This window comes from Struthio camelus, chromosome 1, assembly GCF_040807025.1.
Source record: "Struthio camelus isolate bStrCam1 chromosome 1, bStrCam1.hap1, whole genome shotgun sequence".
Taxonomy (NCBI): Eukaryota; Metazoa; Chordata; class Aves; order Struthioniformes; family Struthionidae; genus Struthio; species Struthio camelus.
In genome coordinates, this window is record NC_090942.1 from 119,813,160 (window position 1) to 119,832,526 (window position 19,367).

Here is a 19,367-nt window from a genome sequence, read left to right on the forward strand (position 1 = left end):
CTTGCTGTACAGTCTCTTTTTGTTACTTACTAAGTAGTTGAAAAAGAATTTGAAGGAGCCAGGTCCCAAGAGAAAAGTACTTCTGCTTTACAGTCTCCCTGTTGTTTGAAACATTTCCATTTCTTTTATTCTCCACATTTCTTCTACTCTCTCAAGCAAATCATACTATAAACCACTGTGGATGTGACCAGTCCCCTTAAGGCAGCTGAACAATTCTTTCCCTATGTGCCATGAGTATTTTCTTTTCCTGGCAGGTGAGGCAACAAGACATCTTTCCAATTTGCTCTGTCTCTGGCCACTGCCTTCTGTTTCTTGGCTCTCCTTTGGTTTAATTCTGCTTTTCTTGTTTTTTTTTTTTTTAAAGGAAGTAAATTCCATTTTTTTCACTGGAAAGAAAATTTCTTGATATGTCACGCTCTAGGGATTTTATATCAATATTATACAACAATTCAGCCTCTAATGGCCTTGAAGCTTGTTCAATAAATTTTTTTTTGATTTTTAAATAATCTCTTCAGATAGATATTAAGGCGTTCTTGAAGACAAGAATATTTACATGTAGAAGCATGTCTTATTAATTGCATGTCACGTTCTTTTATTAAAAAACATACACATTATATAAGTATCACAAGGAGTCTGCATTTCTGATTTTTTCTCCAGTATAGAATTTGTACAAAGTACCTAGACACAACACATATTCATGAATCAGTTTAATAAATCCTATTTTACATTTCAAAAGTTCAAGTTCAGGCTCTGCATGTTTGCATCTTTGGAATGGTATGTTAAACTGCCCTCAAGGCAGTGTTCAAGAAATATTTATCAGAGTTCACAGAGAATTTCCAACAAAAAATATGTATAATCAATCAGCAGCAAGTCATTTGCATTTTATTCCATCTCCTATCCTTTCAGAGTGAAGAGATTTTTGCTGCAAGTATGTTCCAGCACTGATGATGTTCAGTTGTTTTTTTTTTTTAATTCAAAACCAGAAAAGACAGAATAAAACCAAAACATCTCTGATATAGATGCTTTCAAAAGCAATTTAATTTAAAAACAAGAACCACAGACCATCCTAATTCCAATGTTCACAGTCTTCTATTCATACTGGTTTTGCTATCACGTACCATGAAAGAAACAGAGTTCTTCAAGAAATAGTACATCATCATGGCTAAACCCCTGAATACTTGTTCTTTGCACTTCATACCAAGTTGTCGTGAAGTACTGCAGTTTTTTTTTTCTCCTCAATCTTAAGTTGGGGAGATGATGGATTTTAACTACATGGGGACTGAAATAGAGTCCAGAGGCAATACACTGATCAGTCTTTTTTGGTTCTTCATGAAGTAAAAATATCTGAAATAAAAAAGGTATAACTAATATTCAGTGTCCCATAATGCTCATTTCAAAAAAAGGGAAATTATGGCTTTAATATTCCACTGAGAGATGATGAATACAAGTCTCTCCATCTGAGTTTGCACATAGTAATAAAATATTGATCTTTATGACAAAACAAGTTAGGTTCATCTGGCGCACAGTTCAAGAGGATTTCATGACTCGCAGCAATGATGGCATACCATATAACATTAAAGATCAAGTGTCAGCCCAGTGACTTAATTCCCCAATGCAGCTAAGTAAAGGGTTTTACAAAGAGACATAATAGTTTCTTCTCCTTGTTTACGGGTTTCCATGTCACCATCATTTAATTTATCATCTGTGCTGCTGTAGATCAATTTGACATGGGTTATTAACATATCTGGCTCCTGTGCTCCAAGCCATATGTCTCCAATGTAAACAGAAGTCAGGAACACACAAACAGCTGTGGAATAAAAATTAGAGAAGAGGCATCAGAACAGATATTCTTCCGTTTCCATACGGAAACACAAAAATAAGCCATTTTACCAGATACCCTTCCAGAACTGTGTTTTAAACTGGCTTCCTAATTATTTTCCTAGATGGAAGATCTGAGCATTTTTTGTTCATATCAAGCCAATGATCTACCCCAAACTAACAACAAAAAAGTTCCATCTTCACAGAGCTTTCCAACATCTTCAAATAAAATGGTTTGAAACCTGACCAGTGGCTTTTGCTATCAAATGATAACACTGAATAGTGCAGATTAGAACCCACACATGGACTTAACTGTTGCAGATAACTTTTTTTCCCTTTGGTTACATTTTATATATCTCAGTGAGCCCTTTTTCATCTTAGACAGGAAACTTTCTTTTAGGGAGTATGACTGTTTCACTACCAGAAATTCCTATTCTGCCACCATATGCAAACCCATGCATCTGTATCACCAGAAACACAGCTTTCTTTTTCTGAATTGATAATCACCAAAAGACAAATATGAGACTGTTTTGATGAAATTAAAATATGTAACTACCTTCCTTCTGTCATTAGCACCTCTGCCTTGTAACAAGACTGATAAAGAAAAGATCAGTTACCTTTCTTGTTCTCATCCTCTTCTGTCATTGCTGACAGGCACAATGTTTTCACAAGTTCATGAAAGCTGTTGTTAGTCAGGCCCTGAGCATCCATCAGGTGAAGCATGATTGAACTAAACAAACAGAGCTCGCTCAAGTGACCAGCTGTCCCATTGTTGGCCTCACAGATACGGGTGTAAAACTTGAAGATGTTGTTTCTTAATGTAGCCTCCCCAAGAATCTGCTGCACTGCCTCAGGGTGTGGTAAAATGCATTTCTGTAGCCACCGCAGAGTTAATAAAACATTTTGCATATTGAGGCTATGCTCAGCCATGGACTTTATGAGCCATTTAGTTACTATGCAAGTGCACGCACAGGTAAGACTGACTGTTTCATCTTCAAGGTCCATAGATCTGAGGGGCTCCTCTGGACGTTTGGTAGGCAGGGCTGGGAAAATAGGCTCCCAATATGCAAATATGGAATTCAGATGCTCTCTGCACTTCTCCAGCTCAGATGCTTTCAGGTTTGCGTCAGTGTCATCTTCTCTCTCTAGCTCATTTTTTTTCCGAATGTGATGATATGCATGAAATGAGGCTTGAGACTTGTTCTTTTCTTTTATATTTTCTGTAAGAAGAAAAATAACAGCAAAAAAAAATCCGGTACTTCAAAGCATTTTCTTTGTACAAAATCATGCAGCAAAGATGGCATCACACATTGCTTTAGCTGCTAAGAGGATAAGTACTGGCCTCATTTAGCAGCCTAATAAAGTCCATGTAATTCAGAGTGAATCAGAATCAGCTACAGTCTCTAGTAACTCTCAGGCTGGAACACCTTTCTGAACTGGACCTCCTAACCCTGAAGTGAACAATAATGCTGTCCAGGCCCTGACCCAAAGCACAGTGAAGCCAAGGCAGTATTTTACAGGTCCACAAGATGCAGTTTCACTAGTAAGGCTACATTATTTACAGAGGTAGTGAGAAATTTTCAGACCACTATTGTTTGGGCTGGCAGAGGCATAGTACACACCTCCTTACAGAAGGAGATATCAGCATAGCTACACTGCTTTTAAATGACACAAGCTAAAGCAGTAAAGACGGCCTTCCTTCAGCACCGCTGCACCCTAGTTGAGAGTGTCGCTGCAAAGGTGATGTCAATCAAGGGCATGTGAATTTTTCACACCACAGGTGAACTGCTAGGCCAGCTCAACTTTATAATGCGGAGCTGCCCTCAGTTAGATGCTGCTTGTGTCATGGGAGCAGCAAACCTCCCAAAAAGCAATGGCATTATATTCTACCACCACCATATTGAGCAGAGTGTTTTATAGCAATCTATTTTTGAAGAGTCACTGAGAAAATCATTACAAGCTTCAATTATGTTGCGCTCCTGCGACAAGGAACAACTGGAACGGCAGCTTTTTTTTTTTTAAACTATCAATACAGTAAATTATAGATGTTGCTACAGTAACTCTCTAAAAATACTCAAACACATTAAAAGAACGTGGAAAACTTTAGAAAAAAACTAAAGCTTTTATAGTACATCCCTTAAATACAGTGATCCTTTAACAATTAGTTTAACTGATTCAGAACAGCAAAATAAACTTATTGAAGGTTATAATGTGCACTAAGAACAGTTAGACTTGCGAGAAAGCAACACTGCTTAACACCTCTTACTACAAATTTCCTTATACATTTTATTTACAGGGATTACTCAACAAGACAGAAGTCATACAGGTCTAAATTTTTTTTGTTTTTTCTTCCAACAGTAACAAAAAAAATAAACTCTCTATTTCTTGCTTTACTGCCAATTTTTACTCAAGTTTCACTTTCAGATCTCCATTCACACTCAGAATGGTTCAAGGCTTTGAGCACAAAGCCTCCAAACACCGGGTGTTTTTTGTTTTTTTTTTGAGAATACAATTTTAAAGCCTGCTGCTAGATCTGTAACTAAGTTTTATTTTAAGGCTCTTTCCCTTTTTAAAAATTGTATTTCTCCAAAGCTTCCAGAATTGTGTTAAAGTTAAAAATCATCACTTCAATAAAGACCTGAAAAAGCACTTTCCATTCATTCCTCCTCCCCCAAACTACAGCAGATTGTCTCACAAAAGATATTAACACTTTTTTCTAAGAAGTTCGCCTCACTTTTATGGTTAGCCTATCACAGCTTCAATAATATTATTTCTCTTAAGCAAATATTTTTAGCACTTACTAAGTAATTCTTTGATTTGGTATTTTTGAGCAAGACTCTGCACATTATCTTGAACCTGCAGGTCTCTTTCAACGATGCTCCACTTATGCAACAGCAGCAGGATCTCTTTGTTTGAGAGAACACTGTCATTCACAGTGAACCGGCTCATTTCTTTGAAGGCCTCAACAACTATAGCACGATATCCCAGCACAGAATCCAGTGTACTGAAAAACTGAGTCAGTTTGGCCAGATCTAAAGTAGTCCTATTAAAATAAGAAAAACAATGTCAAAAATTAACTCACGTGTTTTTTTTCCTGCATCCTAATTAATAAAATAAGTACATTTTTCTTCTCCTTACAGTTCTCTAGACATAGAGATTTGTTTCACAGGATGCCACTGAATTAATTTCATTACCATTGAATCCCCAGTGCATCATTCCACTAGTGTTTGGCAGAACAAACAATGTAATATAGCCTTTGCCTCCCACTAGTAAAGGCCAAGGGCAGATGAAGCACAAAAAAGGGGTCAGAGGTCTGGAGCTTTAGCTACACTTCTTCATTTTGCCTGAACTGTAGTAACTTTGAGGAGGAAAAAGATAAACGTAGCTTCTCCAGACTGTGGCAATCCTTGTCCGCATCAAGAGCTGCCCATGCTATTATAAACCCAAACAGAACTGGTTACCCGTTTGCTCATTACTATTACTTCAACTGCTCTCTGCCACTGCTGCATTTAGACAGGTTAACTGTGTTACATAAGGACAGAAGAGACTGAGCCCTTATTTAACACGTTCATATAGAACTTTGCACAATTACTCCTTGTACAATTTGTATGCATGGCTCAGACACAGAAAGAGCCTAAAGCTTTGGGGAGCATGTCAAATCCTTGCAGCAAATAGCATTGCTGACCACAGGCTCTAATCCAGAAGGAAAAAAAAGTAATACATATCATAGCAGCTTAAAAACAGTCAATAATTAAGCATGTGGAACTTGACACTAACTGTGTATCAGCTGTCCTGTTATTTCCAATATATTTAAACAGCTAAATCTTCCTGTCAAAGAAAACTCATCAAGATTCACCAGTCAACATTCATACTGAGGGTGGGGGGGGAGCATTAAATTATCAGAGATGGAGACATTCTTCTGTCCTTAGTAAATTTCAAACAGGACAGAGGATGACCTGCAAATTGATTTTAAAAAAAGGCTTACCGAATGTGTTTGACTAATGCGATCAAAACATACAGAAATTCATTTATAAGCTGAATAGGAAGAAACTTCCTGTTCTCCTGGAGATCTTTCCTGCTTTCTCTCTTGCCTCCTAAATTTGTAACCCACAGAGCATGGACTAAGGAAATGATTTTATGTAACATCCTATTTTCCAAAAACCTGAAAAACAAAACAAAGGAACACGTACCCACATAAAAGGCAGATCCTAGTCATGAACCCATCCATCTTCAATAGGGGGCCATACTCTAGTGCATGTTTGGAGCTGTGAACGGCAGCGGGTGCCTTACAGCCAGGTACCTCCTCATCCCATCAGGGCACAGGAGTGTACCCCTTCAAAGCACCAGGTTACCGCCCTCCCCCAGAGAACAACCAGCACCTCCTGCCCAGCTACCACCCTGTGGGTACAGAAACACAGTACTGCATCACAGCTCCTGCATGAGACTAGTGACTGCTGATTCACTTCTTTCATTACCTGTGAATAGCTTTCCAAAGCAATCCATTAAATTGCAAACATCACCATCATTTCTTTAGAGCAATTACTGTTCAAGATAGCTTGCTCCCTTTACAGTTTAGAATTGCTGATGTTGGTAAGACTTTACTTAATAACAGTAACACTTACAGTTCAGTATTGGGAGCCATATTTACTTTGTTATTCAATGAAAAGAAAAATCAATCATGATTTTGCACAGAGGATGTAAGAAAAATTCTCCTCAGAAGTCTGATCACAAAAAAAACATTGGGTGTCACAGCCAAACCCAGGCTTTTTCATTTCCAAATGGGTGTAAAAAAGGCGCACAGTAGGGGAGCATTATTTGTCCCTACTCTCAGCTCTCGGAACTGTGCGCGCTCTGTTGTTCCCACTGTGGGGTGCTCACTGGGAACCTGTTCAGACTTTTCACAATGCAGAATTCTGACACCTTGCTTGGATCTGTCAGGAAAAAATCTATGGAAGACATCTGTGTGTGTACGGACGTACGTATATTGAGGGAGAGGCAAGAGGAAGAAGAAGGAATGGGAGGAGGAATATTATAGCCAGCTCAAATTCATTATCATGCCAAGTTCTTTGTAGGAAACCCTATCACAGGATGCGGACTGTGGGTATAAAAATGCAAGGTGCACAAACTAAAACAAGGTGCTATTTTGTTTTCTAAGTTTTTCAAGAAATCATAATCAAACACATGACCCCTGACCCCCCCAACAACAACCCTCCTACTACAACCTTAAAGCACCTTGATTTTGTTTTTAGAAATATTAGGGCACACTTTAGAGCTGGGCAAGTCCTGCCAGTACAGCAGATAGGTGCCAACTATCACAACTGCTGACAGGCCATCTCTATATCTGTACCCTTGTTTCCATAGTCCATTGCATAATTATTTCTCATGTGCAGACAGAAGCGTTGTTCCCATTTCACCAATATTTCCCTTGTCACCTTTTCTCTAAGATATGCAGTATCCAGGTTAAGAGACTGTGGTCTTGTATCAGTTCATAGGCAGCTTTGGTGACACGGGCAGCATTTTGTAATATATCCAGAATGTGATTCTGAAACAGAAAATACAATTTGTTCTTTCACAAAATTAGAATATAGTCAGGATCTAATTACTATCAATCTTTCAGAAGGATATAATTAGCAATCTGACTGTAACCGGAATCTAATCAAAGAAAAGGTAAAACATATTACCAAACATGATATGTTCTTAGCAACCCTAGGGAGCAAAAGATACTCTCTTTTCAAAGCTTTACACATGCACAGACACTACTAAAAAGACAAATTCTTTAGGTAGCAAGACAATTTTCTGTCTTTAGCCAAGATTTTGACACCTAATTGAGACACAGCAAAGAGATTAGATTTCCCAGGGTGGAAGCTCATGAACGTGAAGGTTTCTGGCTAGTGAACTGTTCTTCCTAATAAGCACTGTACATGTAACATGCTGGAGAGGCAACAAACAGACCTAAAAAAAAGCAAAGGCCCTGACCACACGTGCAAAACTGCTGTTTCTGCAATATTTTCAATGAAGCAGTGGAAATGACACCGCAGAGCCAGACCATCAGATGATGAACGTGTGTGAAGCTTCCTGATGGCAGGGACCCATCCTAATTTCAGTGGTGAAGAACGTGACCCACTGACTTGATACAATAGATATTTTCCCTATCCCCACATACATAATCAACAAGGAACAGATTTCAAGAGGGAGAGGGAAGAGTCAACTGCTCCTTTCTGCTTTTTATGTATTTAAGATCTCCAAATCATAGCATTTTTTGTTTGTTTGCTTAAATACCTACCTGAGAGCCCTCATCACACAGGGGACTGTTGAAAAAGGAAAGAATGACATGGAAAATCCTTTGGTAGTCATAAAGTTGATAGCAGTATTTGTCACGCAGCCCTTCTCCAAGGAGCCTAAGAACCCATTCACGTTCTGTTTTGTGCTAGAACCCACAAAAATACAATTGTCAAAACATTTCAATGTAACGCACGCACAACAAACTGATTTCCTGGGAGCAGCAGCACAGCACTCAACAGCTTCTTCCAGACTTCTCAGGCTTTTTTCCTTATCAAATTTAATCGATAACAAAATACATCAGGATCAGTTGCTCTGCAGCCTAAATATGCTCTGATAATGGAACTTAAAAGGTTGCTATTTCTAAAACACTTCAGTTGAATTCAACTTTACTATTCTAAACTCAAACATGAATGTAAACTAGCTGGGACAGAAGATTGCTTGCTGTGCTTATATACATTACATGCAGCACACCTCGTTATTAGAACTCCCCCAAAAAAGAGAATACTTCAAATTCAAATATAAAACAAAACAAAGATAGCTCTGATTAATTACCCATAGAAGAATAAGATATGATTGTATTTTTATGGCTTTTTTCTATTTTTTTCCTGAAGAATTACTGAATACCTATGATGTGATTCTTACATTACCTCCAAATCAAAGCTGTAGAAAAGCTGGAAAAACCCTGGTACTTTCCTCAGGTCCAAAAACTGGTGTGATAGAAGGAATCTGTTTATCTTTGTGTACATGTGCTCCTCTGTGAAGGGAAACAGTGGTTACTGTGGAGGAGGATAATGACCACAAAACAACCACAGTGGAAAATAAGCAAACAGATAAATGGAACCTGTACTTTCCAGTGTCTCAGCTAGTTGTCTGAACAATTCATTTATGACAGAGAGAAGGCTTTGTGCTATAAGGCCAATTATATCACTGGCCATTATTCTCTTCCCCCAAAATGAAAAGCTCATTCAGTGAGCGCCCAAAGCAGGTGATAAGATGAACATCCAATACAGCTCAGGTTTCAGCAAAGCAAAGGCATCTTACTTCATTCAAAAATAGAAGCCTGCTGCAAAGCTAAGGGACAAACTTGAGTGGGGTTAGGGGACTTCAAGAGGAAATTCAAATTCAGAAGCATTTTCTCAGAGCCGCTAAAGTTTGGTCAGGCATCTTTCCAAGGGCAAACCATGTATCTGACTAGAGCCTGCCTCACAGACATTTTCAATCCAGTCCTATGCACGTTCATAATCACCTCATATCCCTGAGGTAGCAGTTGTAACTCATGAAATAGGTAAATAACATGGAAATTGTTACTGAACAAATGGGAGAGGTAGCATCACATGCCACACCAATGCTTTACAGACAAATGTGTTTAAAGGCCAAAACTTCAGGTGTAGTTACCCATGCAAACCTCCCAGAGGGCTTGTACATGACACATAAAACATCGTGCAAGGACGAAGGAGACAAAAGGCATAAGCTGAAACAAGAGGAGTTCAGACTAGGCATAAGGAAAACCTTTTTCCCCACGAGGACAGGCAGGCAGCAGAACCAGTTGCCCAGAGGTACTGTACTGTCCCCATGCTTGGAGGTTTTCTGAGATCAGTCTGGATAAGGCCCCGAGCAGCCCGGTCTGGCCTCATAGCTGCTCCTGCTTTGTTCAGGGGGGTCTAACCACAGACTTCACAAGGTTCCTTCCAACCTGAATTATTCCCCAATTCTATGATTCTCCTTCACAACAGTGATTTACATCAATTCAGTGTCTAAGGACAAAAGGTCACTCAGGCCAACCTACTCTTATCTGCCTAACAGGACCCACAGTTTCACTCAGCTAGTCCTCTACTCAACTCTACCCCAAAATTACTAGGAGGCAGAGGCTTCACCTGCAAAGGATCATCGTTGTTTTGCACACAAAGCATGACACTTCCCACATCCCAGTAAGGCACCATACACAAACATTCCAAGTTTTCCCTCGAAACACAGGAAAACGTACTTCATGACTGCTACCGCTCTCACAGCTACTGCATCTCCCAGCTATCACTCCATGCACAGCTACTCTCTCCTGTGAAACACCCCAGGAGTTCAATAGGCACATTAGATTACAGTACCTGGCTTCAGCATCTGCTGTGCCACACGAGCAATGTAGAGGGTTAAGGAGAAGGTAAATCTGAGGTTCTGCCGCCTGATCCCATTTTGCACAGCATCCATGAGATACAGCAACTGCAGCACAAGAAGCCAGGTGAAAAAAGTGCTTGCACCATAACTCAAAAACATACAACAGGAGAGTGGGAATACAGAAAGAAGCTTTTTAGGATATTTCATAGGTCATAAATCAAATGCCAATCCCAACAGAATTATAGGAATTGATAGGAATTCCATTCCTATGAATCAAGTTGCTAAGAATTTCACATTTCACATTTTTTTCCCTTTTTTCTGCCCACTGATTATAAAACTTTAGCAAACACAAAGGAAAAAGAAACAACGGTATAGAAGATAAAAAGCTTCTTAAAAAAAATCAACATAATAATTTAGCAATCTCATATATATTGGTTTGTTAGAACCGGTAACTGCTGAATCTGAGGTGAGCGTGCACACAGCACAACTGCAGTTTTTTCAATGTCTGTAAGAACACAGATACTGAACGAGGTCCTGCCTGGCTCTCTCACCACGTACAGGTGGACAGATGAGTAAGGCAATGACTTTCCCATAAGAGTCCATGGCCTATAAGGTCTGACCTGACAGAAGTAAACTATCAACCTGTCCCAGTCTTACCTGTTTCTGCTCTCGAAAGCGAGCTCCTTCTAGATGAGAGCGAAAGGAACCCAGTACAAAATATGCTGCTGCTCTCATGTTAGAATCGTAGCTGCTAAGTGCAGCTACTGTTAGACCCAGGGCATTGACTTCTACAAACTTGTGACATGCCACTACACACTCTGTTTGGGAAGAAAAAAAGGGAAAGAAAAAAAGAAAAAAAAGAGAGAGAGAGAGAGAGAGAGAGAGAGAGATAAAACATACAGTACATCAAATTCAGAAGTCAGAGCATGTATGGCACTGTAATCCTTAACAAAACTTCTATTCATAAACATCAACTTCTAGATCTACTCGTATAAATTATGACTATTATTAGTGCAAATGCATATGCTGGAGTCTCCTTCAGCTAACAAAGGCATTCAGCAAATCACTAAACAAGAATTCTTTATTTGAGCTGAAATTAAGCTAGTTAGTTTCAATTATCTGAGATAGATGTGATTCTGCCTGGTAGACCATGCAAAGTTAGAAACAAGTTCTGTAAAGACACTGCGTATCTAACTGTTTAAGGAATGTTTAGCACAAGGAGGAACAAGAGGGAGAATTCTCCTCCTCAAAATCTTTTGGACATTTGATAGTCTGTGCCTGAAAGAAAGAACAGCAAAGCCAATGAAAGCCTATCTGCATCAAATAGCTTCTGTAACAGAACAGAAAAGTGAATAATACTTAAATAAGTCATTAGCCAGGGTAAAATAACCAATCATTATCATGCAGGCATGAACAATTCTGCAAGGTATACGCTAACTGAAGTACAAAGCTGTACCCCTACGCCCTTCTGGAAGAAAATCCAGCAACGAACAGCAACCAACCAAACAGAAAATGCTCCTTGGATTCTAACGTATCTCTTCTGTAGCATTTTGTCATCAAGACTGATGGTTTCTCATTTAAGGACTGTGTGTTTTGAAGAGCTTGTGCCATTTCTACCCACTGATAGCTAAGAATGACTTGATGTAAAACCTCCAAATTGTCTCCTGTGCTCACTCTATTCTATCTGTCAGTAAAGACAGCACCTCAGTTGTATTTTACCAGCTAGAGAGCAAACGTATTGCGTTTAAGTTTAGTGAAAATATTCACACGTTTTCTTGTAACTCAAACTAAAGGTCATAAGCAATGTTCCTATTTAAGAAGAGGTTCTAGTCTTATTGACAAGTGCCTCTATTTGGTTCATTGATTTCCTATCCCACCACACACACCCCTAAAAACCAAACAAACCAAAACAAAAAAAACCAAACAAACCAAAACAAAACAAAAAAAAAACAAAACAAAAAAAACTCCACAGATTATTTATGCTTCCCCACCAACAGCTGGGCTGTTTCTCTCATCTCTTCCTCAATTGCCAGAACTCCTACTCTAGTCTTCTGCCTAGCAGTTTCACATCCAGCTCTGCTAGTTAAGGACAGGCAACAGCAGGGTCTCAGCCTCCCTATAGTGCCTTACAATCAGCAACACCATTGCTGCATGACCCACGCAAAGGCACCACAAAATTGCAACCAAAAGCCACTCACTGAAAAAATTTAAACGGCTATTTCAATTCTAGCCATTACTGTGCGCTTCCCTACAATTGTCCTTGCCGAAGCATTTCATGTTTAACTAGTGCTATTCAAAACACCTCAGTCACTCTACCAGTGAGCAAAAAGATCCATCCAAATTGTTAGCATGGGATACCAATCACATCACCAGTTTGTATGGATATGGCTCTGTTTCCCTCTACTTTCATGCACTGGGCAAGGCTGAGTGTCAAAGGGAAAGCAAGAGGGGCGTGCAAAAATAGGGCAGGAAAAAGAGAAACCGAGCTCACAGATGCCCAACATATGCCTTTTCCTAGCGTCTGCCTGTGGCAAAGCAACTATGCATTTCCCGCTCCTCAGGCAAGATGCAAGGGTGCAAGCTACGCACAGGAAAAGGAACGCGCTCTGTTCAAACACATATGAACACGCAGAGATGATCTGAAATTTGCCCGCTTGCAGAGGATTCTCCACCCCTCAAGCGCCAGGGCAGAGAGCCCTGGCCTGTACAACAATCCCTCTTCAGTACACGATCAAATCTTTATTATATGCCCGTTCACAGCAAACCACCACACAGCTCTTCTTCAGAAGGGAGCTCTTGGGAATGGTTGCTGTACGTCAATTAGAGAGAAAAAGTGGATGATTTTCTGGGGTGGTATCACATAATGAAATTCTATGTCCTCACTTCAGCAGTAAAGTTCACGCTGGTCACAGAAAGGTTTATTTGGAAAACTTTCTTTCACTGCAAACAAGTAATGGAAATATTTTCCATCCAGTTGACCTTGGAGAATGTGTTCGGCAACTAACATAAAATAACAAGCTATTATTAAAAAAAAGTTAATTTTATGTTTGACATACGGTTTGTTTAAAGAATCCTGAGAACCATGATGGAAAAGCTTTCCACAAGATGCTTATCAGAGCTAAAGTTAGACAGAACTCTCTATCTGCCCAACACCAGGCTTACTTTGTACTCAGTGAGCATGAAGCACTGTGTAATAAGTCTATGTTTATAAATTCAGTAGTTATATAACATCTGTGCACAGGACACTGTATAGACGGTATAAAGAGCAAATAATGACCAGAAGAATTGGGATTTCCAAAAGCAGCTGACATGGTTTAGGAATACTATGGGATTTGAACTCATAAATTGTTTGGGACCTTTAAAAAATGCCCTCCTTAGGATTACAGACTCTCACTCACTGTGGAACAGTTCATGGACCTGCTTCCCCCTCCCCAGTCTGTGACTCAGCCTGTGCTGGGAGAGCCACCGCCTCCACAGCTCAGCACGAACACAGTGTGCAAGAGCTCCCTCGGCCCTGCCAGTGCACAAGCAGACAGTCTGGCACAAACCCTCGATGGCTGACTACGTGACTGCCAAAGCTGACCAACAGTCACCTAATCCCTATTGCCAGACGAGGCAGTGACCTCCAGACGGTGGGTAACGGCAGGCACATGACAACAGTGTTTTTCTGCTATTACATCTAGGTTCAAAATACACTGTCTGCCCATGCTCTTCATCAATAACAGTCCCAAAGACCCAGCATAACAGGATCATCTAAGATCAGTCGTACTGCAAGACCCCAAACAGTTCTGGTACCTTTCTCAGTAAACTAAAAGTTTATTTTCAAACTGTTATTTCTGTAATTTTAACAGTTCTTTTTCTTGCTGTCAAAATTACACAGAGCAGCTTGCAACTACATCTAAAAATAGGCTAAGAACACACCAAACAGGTACTGTACTATAATGGCTTAGGTGAACAAAGAAGGACTGCAAGTGTGATTTCACTGAAGACAGTTACCAGCCTGCCAATTGCTGGTGATGCTATTGTTAGGGAAAACAACATCCAACTGTAACAACACAGTGATTATCCATGATCAACATATGGAGGGAACTGGTCAGACAATTCCCCATGATACATTTCTCGTTTGATCTTAAGTGTTATCTAAAGAGACAGCATACACGTGAAATACAGCAGGGATGCACACGCGAAAAAGGGTCACGTCAAACAAGAAAAGCGAGGCTAGGCAGGTAGTTTTCAGCATCGCGTAGATATCATCGCTTTCCATCAATTCTGAGCACTGGCATATTCATGACACAACAACCCGAAGTATATCTGATGGAAAATGAGCCGGCCGATGTTTCCCCTCAAGCAGGTAGGACCACGACATCCTTAGCAAGCGAGCTGCTGGCAAGCTAGTCTGACTTGCAGAACATACACGGCAAGGCTCAGCAGCACAAGTGGTGGTAACTGGCTGTTACCTGTACAGGCCCACCATTGCTTTGATCTCTTTTGCCCTCATTCACTCAAATTTCTGGGCATTATCAGCTCCTTTGCTCCCTTCTCTCAAGACAAAAATACTGAGGTGCGGGGCAGGAGCTAACCCACAGCCTACAGCAGGTCAGATGCTCTGTCAGTTCAGTGACAGGGTCTGTCACATAAACCAACATCCCTCCAGAAATTAACTCCAGCTAATATAACAACCTCGCCCTTCCCTGGTAATGGTGGCTTCCATTTTACGCCCAGAGACTTCCCTGAACGCTGCAGAGCACGTTCACCACCCTGCCCCATCTCTGACCAACTCCTATTGAAAACATGGCAGGAGCTGACTACTGCTCCCAAAAAACTCAGCCACCTGGGCACAAAGCAGCCCCAGATCACAGTAGTCCGATCAACTGCTGGTGTGGTACTGTGTGTACCGGTAGTAGGCACCGTCCCTTCAGCGACTGTTTTGCTCATCATGATGTGACACCAGGGCTGATGCAGGATACAACTCTCTACACCTTCACCAGAGAAAATACAACCCTCCAGTGTGGAATATTCTCTGCTGATCACTCTTTCACTATTTTACAATTGTTTTGTGCTGGGGTTTTGGGGTTGTTTTTTTTTTTGTGCTATACAGAATAATTTTCAACAGATCAAAGAACATCAATCTTTGCCTACTTTCTGTCTCTACCAAGCTGTTTACAGTTCCACTTTAAGCATCTCTCCTCATCTTAAGCACAGCAGTTCATCTACATAGGGTTAACCCATTACATTTAAAAGAGCTATGTGGGAGCACCCAGGCAAGAGAAGCTTGGTAGGTATGCCCCTCTGCTGCTACATTGCACTGAGTACCCAAGTCTCACTAGAAATACTGCAGTATCTGCAAAAGTGCTTTAAAAAAATGACTTTAATTCCAGTTAAGCCTACATATTTTTAAATCATTCTGAAAATTACAATGCTATGCAGTAGGTGGTTAAACGAAGGATGTATTTCTTCTCTCTAAAGCCAGGCTCGTTATTTCTTTGTCGTATTAATTCTTAAGACTGAGGATAACAGCTACAGATGAAGCCATGCAGCCCCCACAACAGAGTAAAATGCAAAAAAAAAAAAAAAAAAGTGAAAGAGGAGTATTCAATTTACCTGGTCTTGTCAATTCACTGAAGAGCTGAAGCAGAAAACAGGGATCATAGAAGTCATCGAGACTCTTGACACTTTCATCTCTATACAATGACTCTTGCTCCTCCTGAAGCCAAATCCAAAAGAGGACTTTGTAAGGAACAACACTGATTTCCAGGCTAGTTTCAAACTGCTCCAGTCACCTCATTCCATTATTCAGCAGCTGACATTAAACTCTACAAAATATAACTATAACACAAGGCAAGGCATCCTTGAGGCTAAATTTGGCTTTTATCATCAGGGTTGCAAAACTATTTTCCCTGACCAGCATGAACTGATACATACACATATTAGCAAACTGCATGAAAGATTAAAGAGCCTGTTGCCAGCCAAACCTTGGATAGTCAAATTTAACAACTGTATAAAAGTCAAATTCTGGTCTCAGTTACACATGGCAATCTTGGTGGTGCTGCACGATCACACCTGCACACAAGATGTGGCCTGTATACTGTAACTCATTTGAAAAATAATTTTTTTTCATTTCTCTCCCAGTGTAAACACAGTGCAATATATTACACTAATACAATAAACAAATGACCAAAAGAAGGAGAGTAAATCAGCAGTCTAAACCAAAGCACCTTCGATGGCAGAAGATGGCGATGCTGAGGGAAAGATAGAACTGTCTTCATCATCTTTTCTCGATCTAGCAGACACAGAATCTCCTCCATGGTTGGCTGCTGCCATAGTGACTTCCCCAAACTTTTGCAAGTCTTGTGATGCTCCACCGCTGCTGGACCCCACAGCAGGATCCTTAGACATTGTTAAAAGTAAAGCCATTAGTCAACAGACTGTTAGCAGAGAGCAAAAACCAATTAGAGGGGATATAAATTAGTACTTAAATTTTCTCTTCACTTGTACTTATTATCTTGTGGGGACTTGAAACTAGAACTTGTTTCCTTGGCAACACCTTTCTCATCCATCCAAAATCTTTTCAAATTCAGTCTGAGGGTGTCTCGTTAACTATTTCCTACCTCGTTAATCCAAGTCAGAACTTACCTTCTCAGAAGGCCTTTTTATTTAAACTATGAATGTGGGTAAGTATGACAGCAGTTGCATGAAGAGACAGCGATCAAGACTTGAACAAACAAGGATGTCTCAAATACAACTGATATTTAAAACCAGCATCACAATGCTTCAGTAAAACAAAACTCCTCAATCTCCTCCTCCAAGTTACGTCTTAAAACCCATTTATTTTGCTATTGTGCTTGAAGGGCTATTGATATAGTCATTTACTATGGCGTACTGCTAGCAACACACCTCACTGTCAGCAAGGCAGTTATCACTCAGAGCCTGAAGGCTCAGAACTTGAACACAAGTTGGATCTGCTAGCCTGAACAGTGTGTTTCCTGAACGTGCTCTACATTCACTCAAATTGAACTCCAGTGCTGGGATCAAGTCTAGCTAAGTGTCCAGCTACTAATTCACTTCAGACTACAGGACAAAATTGTTTCTCTTTTTAAAAGACTAGAAGGGTTTGGGGCCCTAGTTACCTCTGAAGCCAGTCTCTCCTCACATAATTCACTAGCATTTGCAAACACTTTCAGCGAAGACCTATGCAGGATGCAGCTAGCACCAGAGCCCTTGCTTCTGGAAGCCACTCTGACTCCTAGCTAACAACGATCTTCACTTACTGTCCTCTGTCATATACTGCAAGGACTATCTATGTTTTCAGACAAAGCCAAGAGAGGAAAACAGGTTCTTAACCTAGAGTCCAGCCTTGCTCCAACTGCCCGAGCCAGAACTCTTGCACTTCTATTAATGTTAACGTCCATACCGCAAAAACAGAAAAATACATTTGAGCAAGGCAGAGCAAAACCATCAGTCTCTGTAACAACTAATTGTTCACTACAGACTTCCCCGTGGACTGTTTGGGCGCAGGGCCTGAAAAGTAACTGGTCTTCCTATCCAAGACTTGGCCCTTTCTTGTGAAGCACGTAGGTATATGGGAAGGTAGTCCAGTAAGGAGAACTGCAGTCTGGCCTAGTGAGAGATGAAGTGCTGGTACCCCATTAGTTTCCCAAATCTAACTGTACAGACGTTGATGCAAGAGGTTATATATCCCTCAGCTACTGGTGCGTGTCTCTTCTCTCCAGCAAATCACCAGAGCAGAACATCACGCGTACAGGGCAAGAGTACTGAAGAGGGCAAAGACTGTGCCTAGTAGGGAATCCTGTATCCTACGGGAACAAACAAGGAGAAGCAGTCCTATAGCCAACTTGTGCTTTGGCCTTTACCTGCAATTAAAATGCCAGAGAGGGTCTTTACTGCCCGCTACAGAGAGCGGGTGACTCCTGAAATGAGAAGGCCCCTCACTCAACCCACAGCCACCCCCAACACTGACCCCTTGTCCAGAAGTTCGGGTACTACATTAAGCATTATGTTTTGTCTGCCCATACAGATTTTAAAAAGATACAAAAAGATACAAAAAAAAAAAAAAGCAACATCATCTCTGGGCTTGACGTGAGTGTTTATCTCAGTTAAAAATAAGACCCTGAGAACATGCAAATCATGAGACTGCTTTTTTGCATATAAGCAGTCAAATACTGGAAAGTGGTCAACTTACCTGGAATTTATAAGACTTTGATTATTCTTCTCATATAACTGAAGCAGCAACAATATCTTCTGATCTAAAAATCAACACGAAACCCCAAAATCAGTCACTTGCGAAGCTGAAAAATGGATCTAGTAGAAAACCCTTCCCAGGCTGACGCACTTACCTACAACACTCAGCGTAGCCCCATAGGCACCCAGCAACACAGCAAGGTGACTGCTCTCACAAACAGAGGGGCTGAGTTTCACAACTGTCAGCAGTATATCCACCAAGGCTTCTGAAATAAACACAATGCAGGTTTTGCTTTGCTGCTCTCTCAGTTAGATAGTATGTATAAACATACGCAGGCACACACGCTCCCTCTCTCTCTACACATACATATTCACTATATACAATATATATATACTGCTGAATATAGTATATCACATTTTAGATCAAGATCTACCTTTATTAGATAAATATCACAACGCATTTCTCTGACCATACTAAAGGATCGATATGATGCAGTTAATTCACGTGGAACAACTTTTTTGAAGACGTTAAAGCCTTTATTTTATAACCGAGAAACAAACCAAGTGACTGGGTTGCTCAAGGACAAACAGGATGTTTGTGGTAGACTCAAGAACTGAATCCAGATCTCTTTATCCCCAGTATCTAAAAAGGCAATTGTTTTCCTCCTCCAGTATCTACCATAATACATCACATGTCAAAACAAAACAGATCAAAAAGACAGCAGCTTGAATGAATGCACTATTGATACCAGTTTCTAAATTACAGAACTTAGCCCCAAAGATTCTGCCTTCTTGCTCTATATAAAAACATTCAGATGGCAGTACACAACAAAATCTATTACTTATTTCTGTAAATTTGTCTCTTCACAAGAGATTTTTGCTCTTTTCAGGTGATTTAAAACCTTGAAGTTTGTTTACATATTGCTCACTGATATACACAAAATTTGTTATCAACATGCTGT

The 19,367-nt window shown here is 40.3% G+C and overlaps 1 protein-coding gene across 3 annotated transcripts in view; it reads right to left on the reverse strand.

Moving 5' to 3' along the window:
- Positions 1 to 337: 337 nt before the first annotated feature.
- The window catches only part of URB1 (URB1 ribosome biogenesis homolog), a 57,984-nt gene continuing 38,954 nt past the window's right edge, over positions 338 to 19,367 (reverse strand). For 2 of the 3 annotated variants that reach the window (XM_068912275.1, XM_068912284.1), the window contains exons 27-39: positions 18,561 to 18,671; positions 18,407 to 18,470; positions 16,422 to 16,593; positions 15,808 to 15,910; positions 10,864 to 11,024; positions 10,200 to 10,311; positions 8,748 to 8,854; positions 8,102 to 8,245; positions 7,251 to 7,360; positions 5,804 to 5,980; positions 4,620 to 4,861; positions 2,436 to 3,038; positions 338 to 1,807 (exon numbers count right to left, since the gene is read on the reverse strand). In XM_068912275.1, the coding sequence (XP_068768376.1) occupies positions 1,602 to 1,807; positions 2,436 to 3,038; positions 4,620 to 4,861; positions 5,804 to 5,980; positions 7,251 to 7,360; positions 8,102 to 8,245; positions 8,748 to 8,854; positions 10,200 to 10,311; positions 10,864 to 11,024; positions 15,808 to 15,910; positions 16,422 to 16,593; positions 18,407 to 18,470; positions 18,561 to 18,671 (2,312 nt within the window). In that variant the 3' untranslated portion in view covers positions 338 to 1,601. The remainder of the gene's footprint in view (positions 1,808 to 2,435; positions 3,039 to 4,619; positions 4,862 to 5,803; positions 5,981 to 7,250; positions 7,361 to 8,101; positions 8,246 to 8,747; positions 8,855 to 10,199; positions 10,312 to 10,863; positions 11,025 to 15,807; positions 15,911 to 16,421; positions 16,594 to 18,406; positions 18,471 to 18,560; positions 18,672 to 19,367) is intronic. The other variant, XM_068912289.1, reaches the window with a different exon arrangement.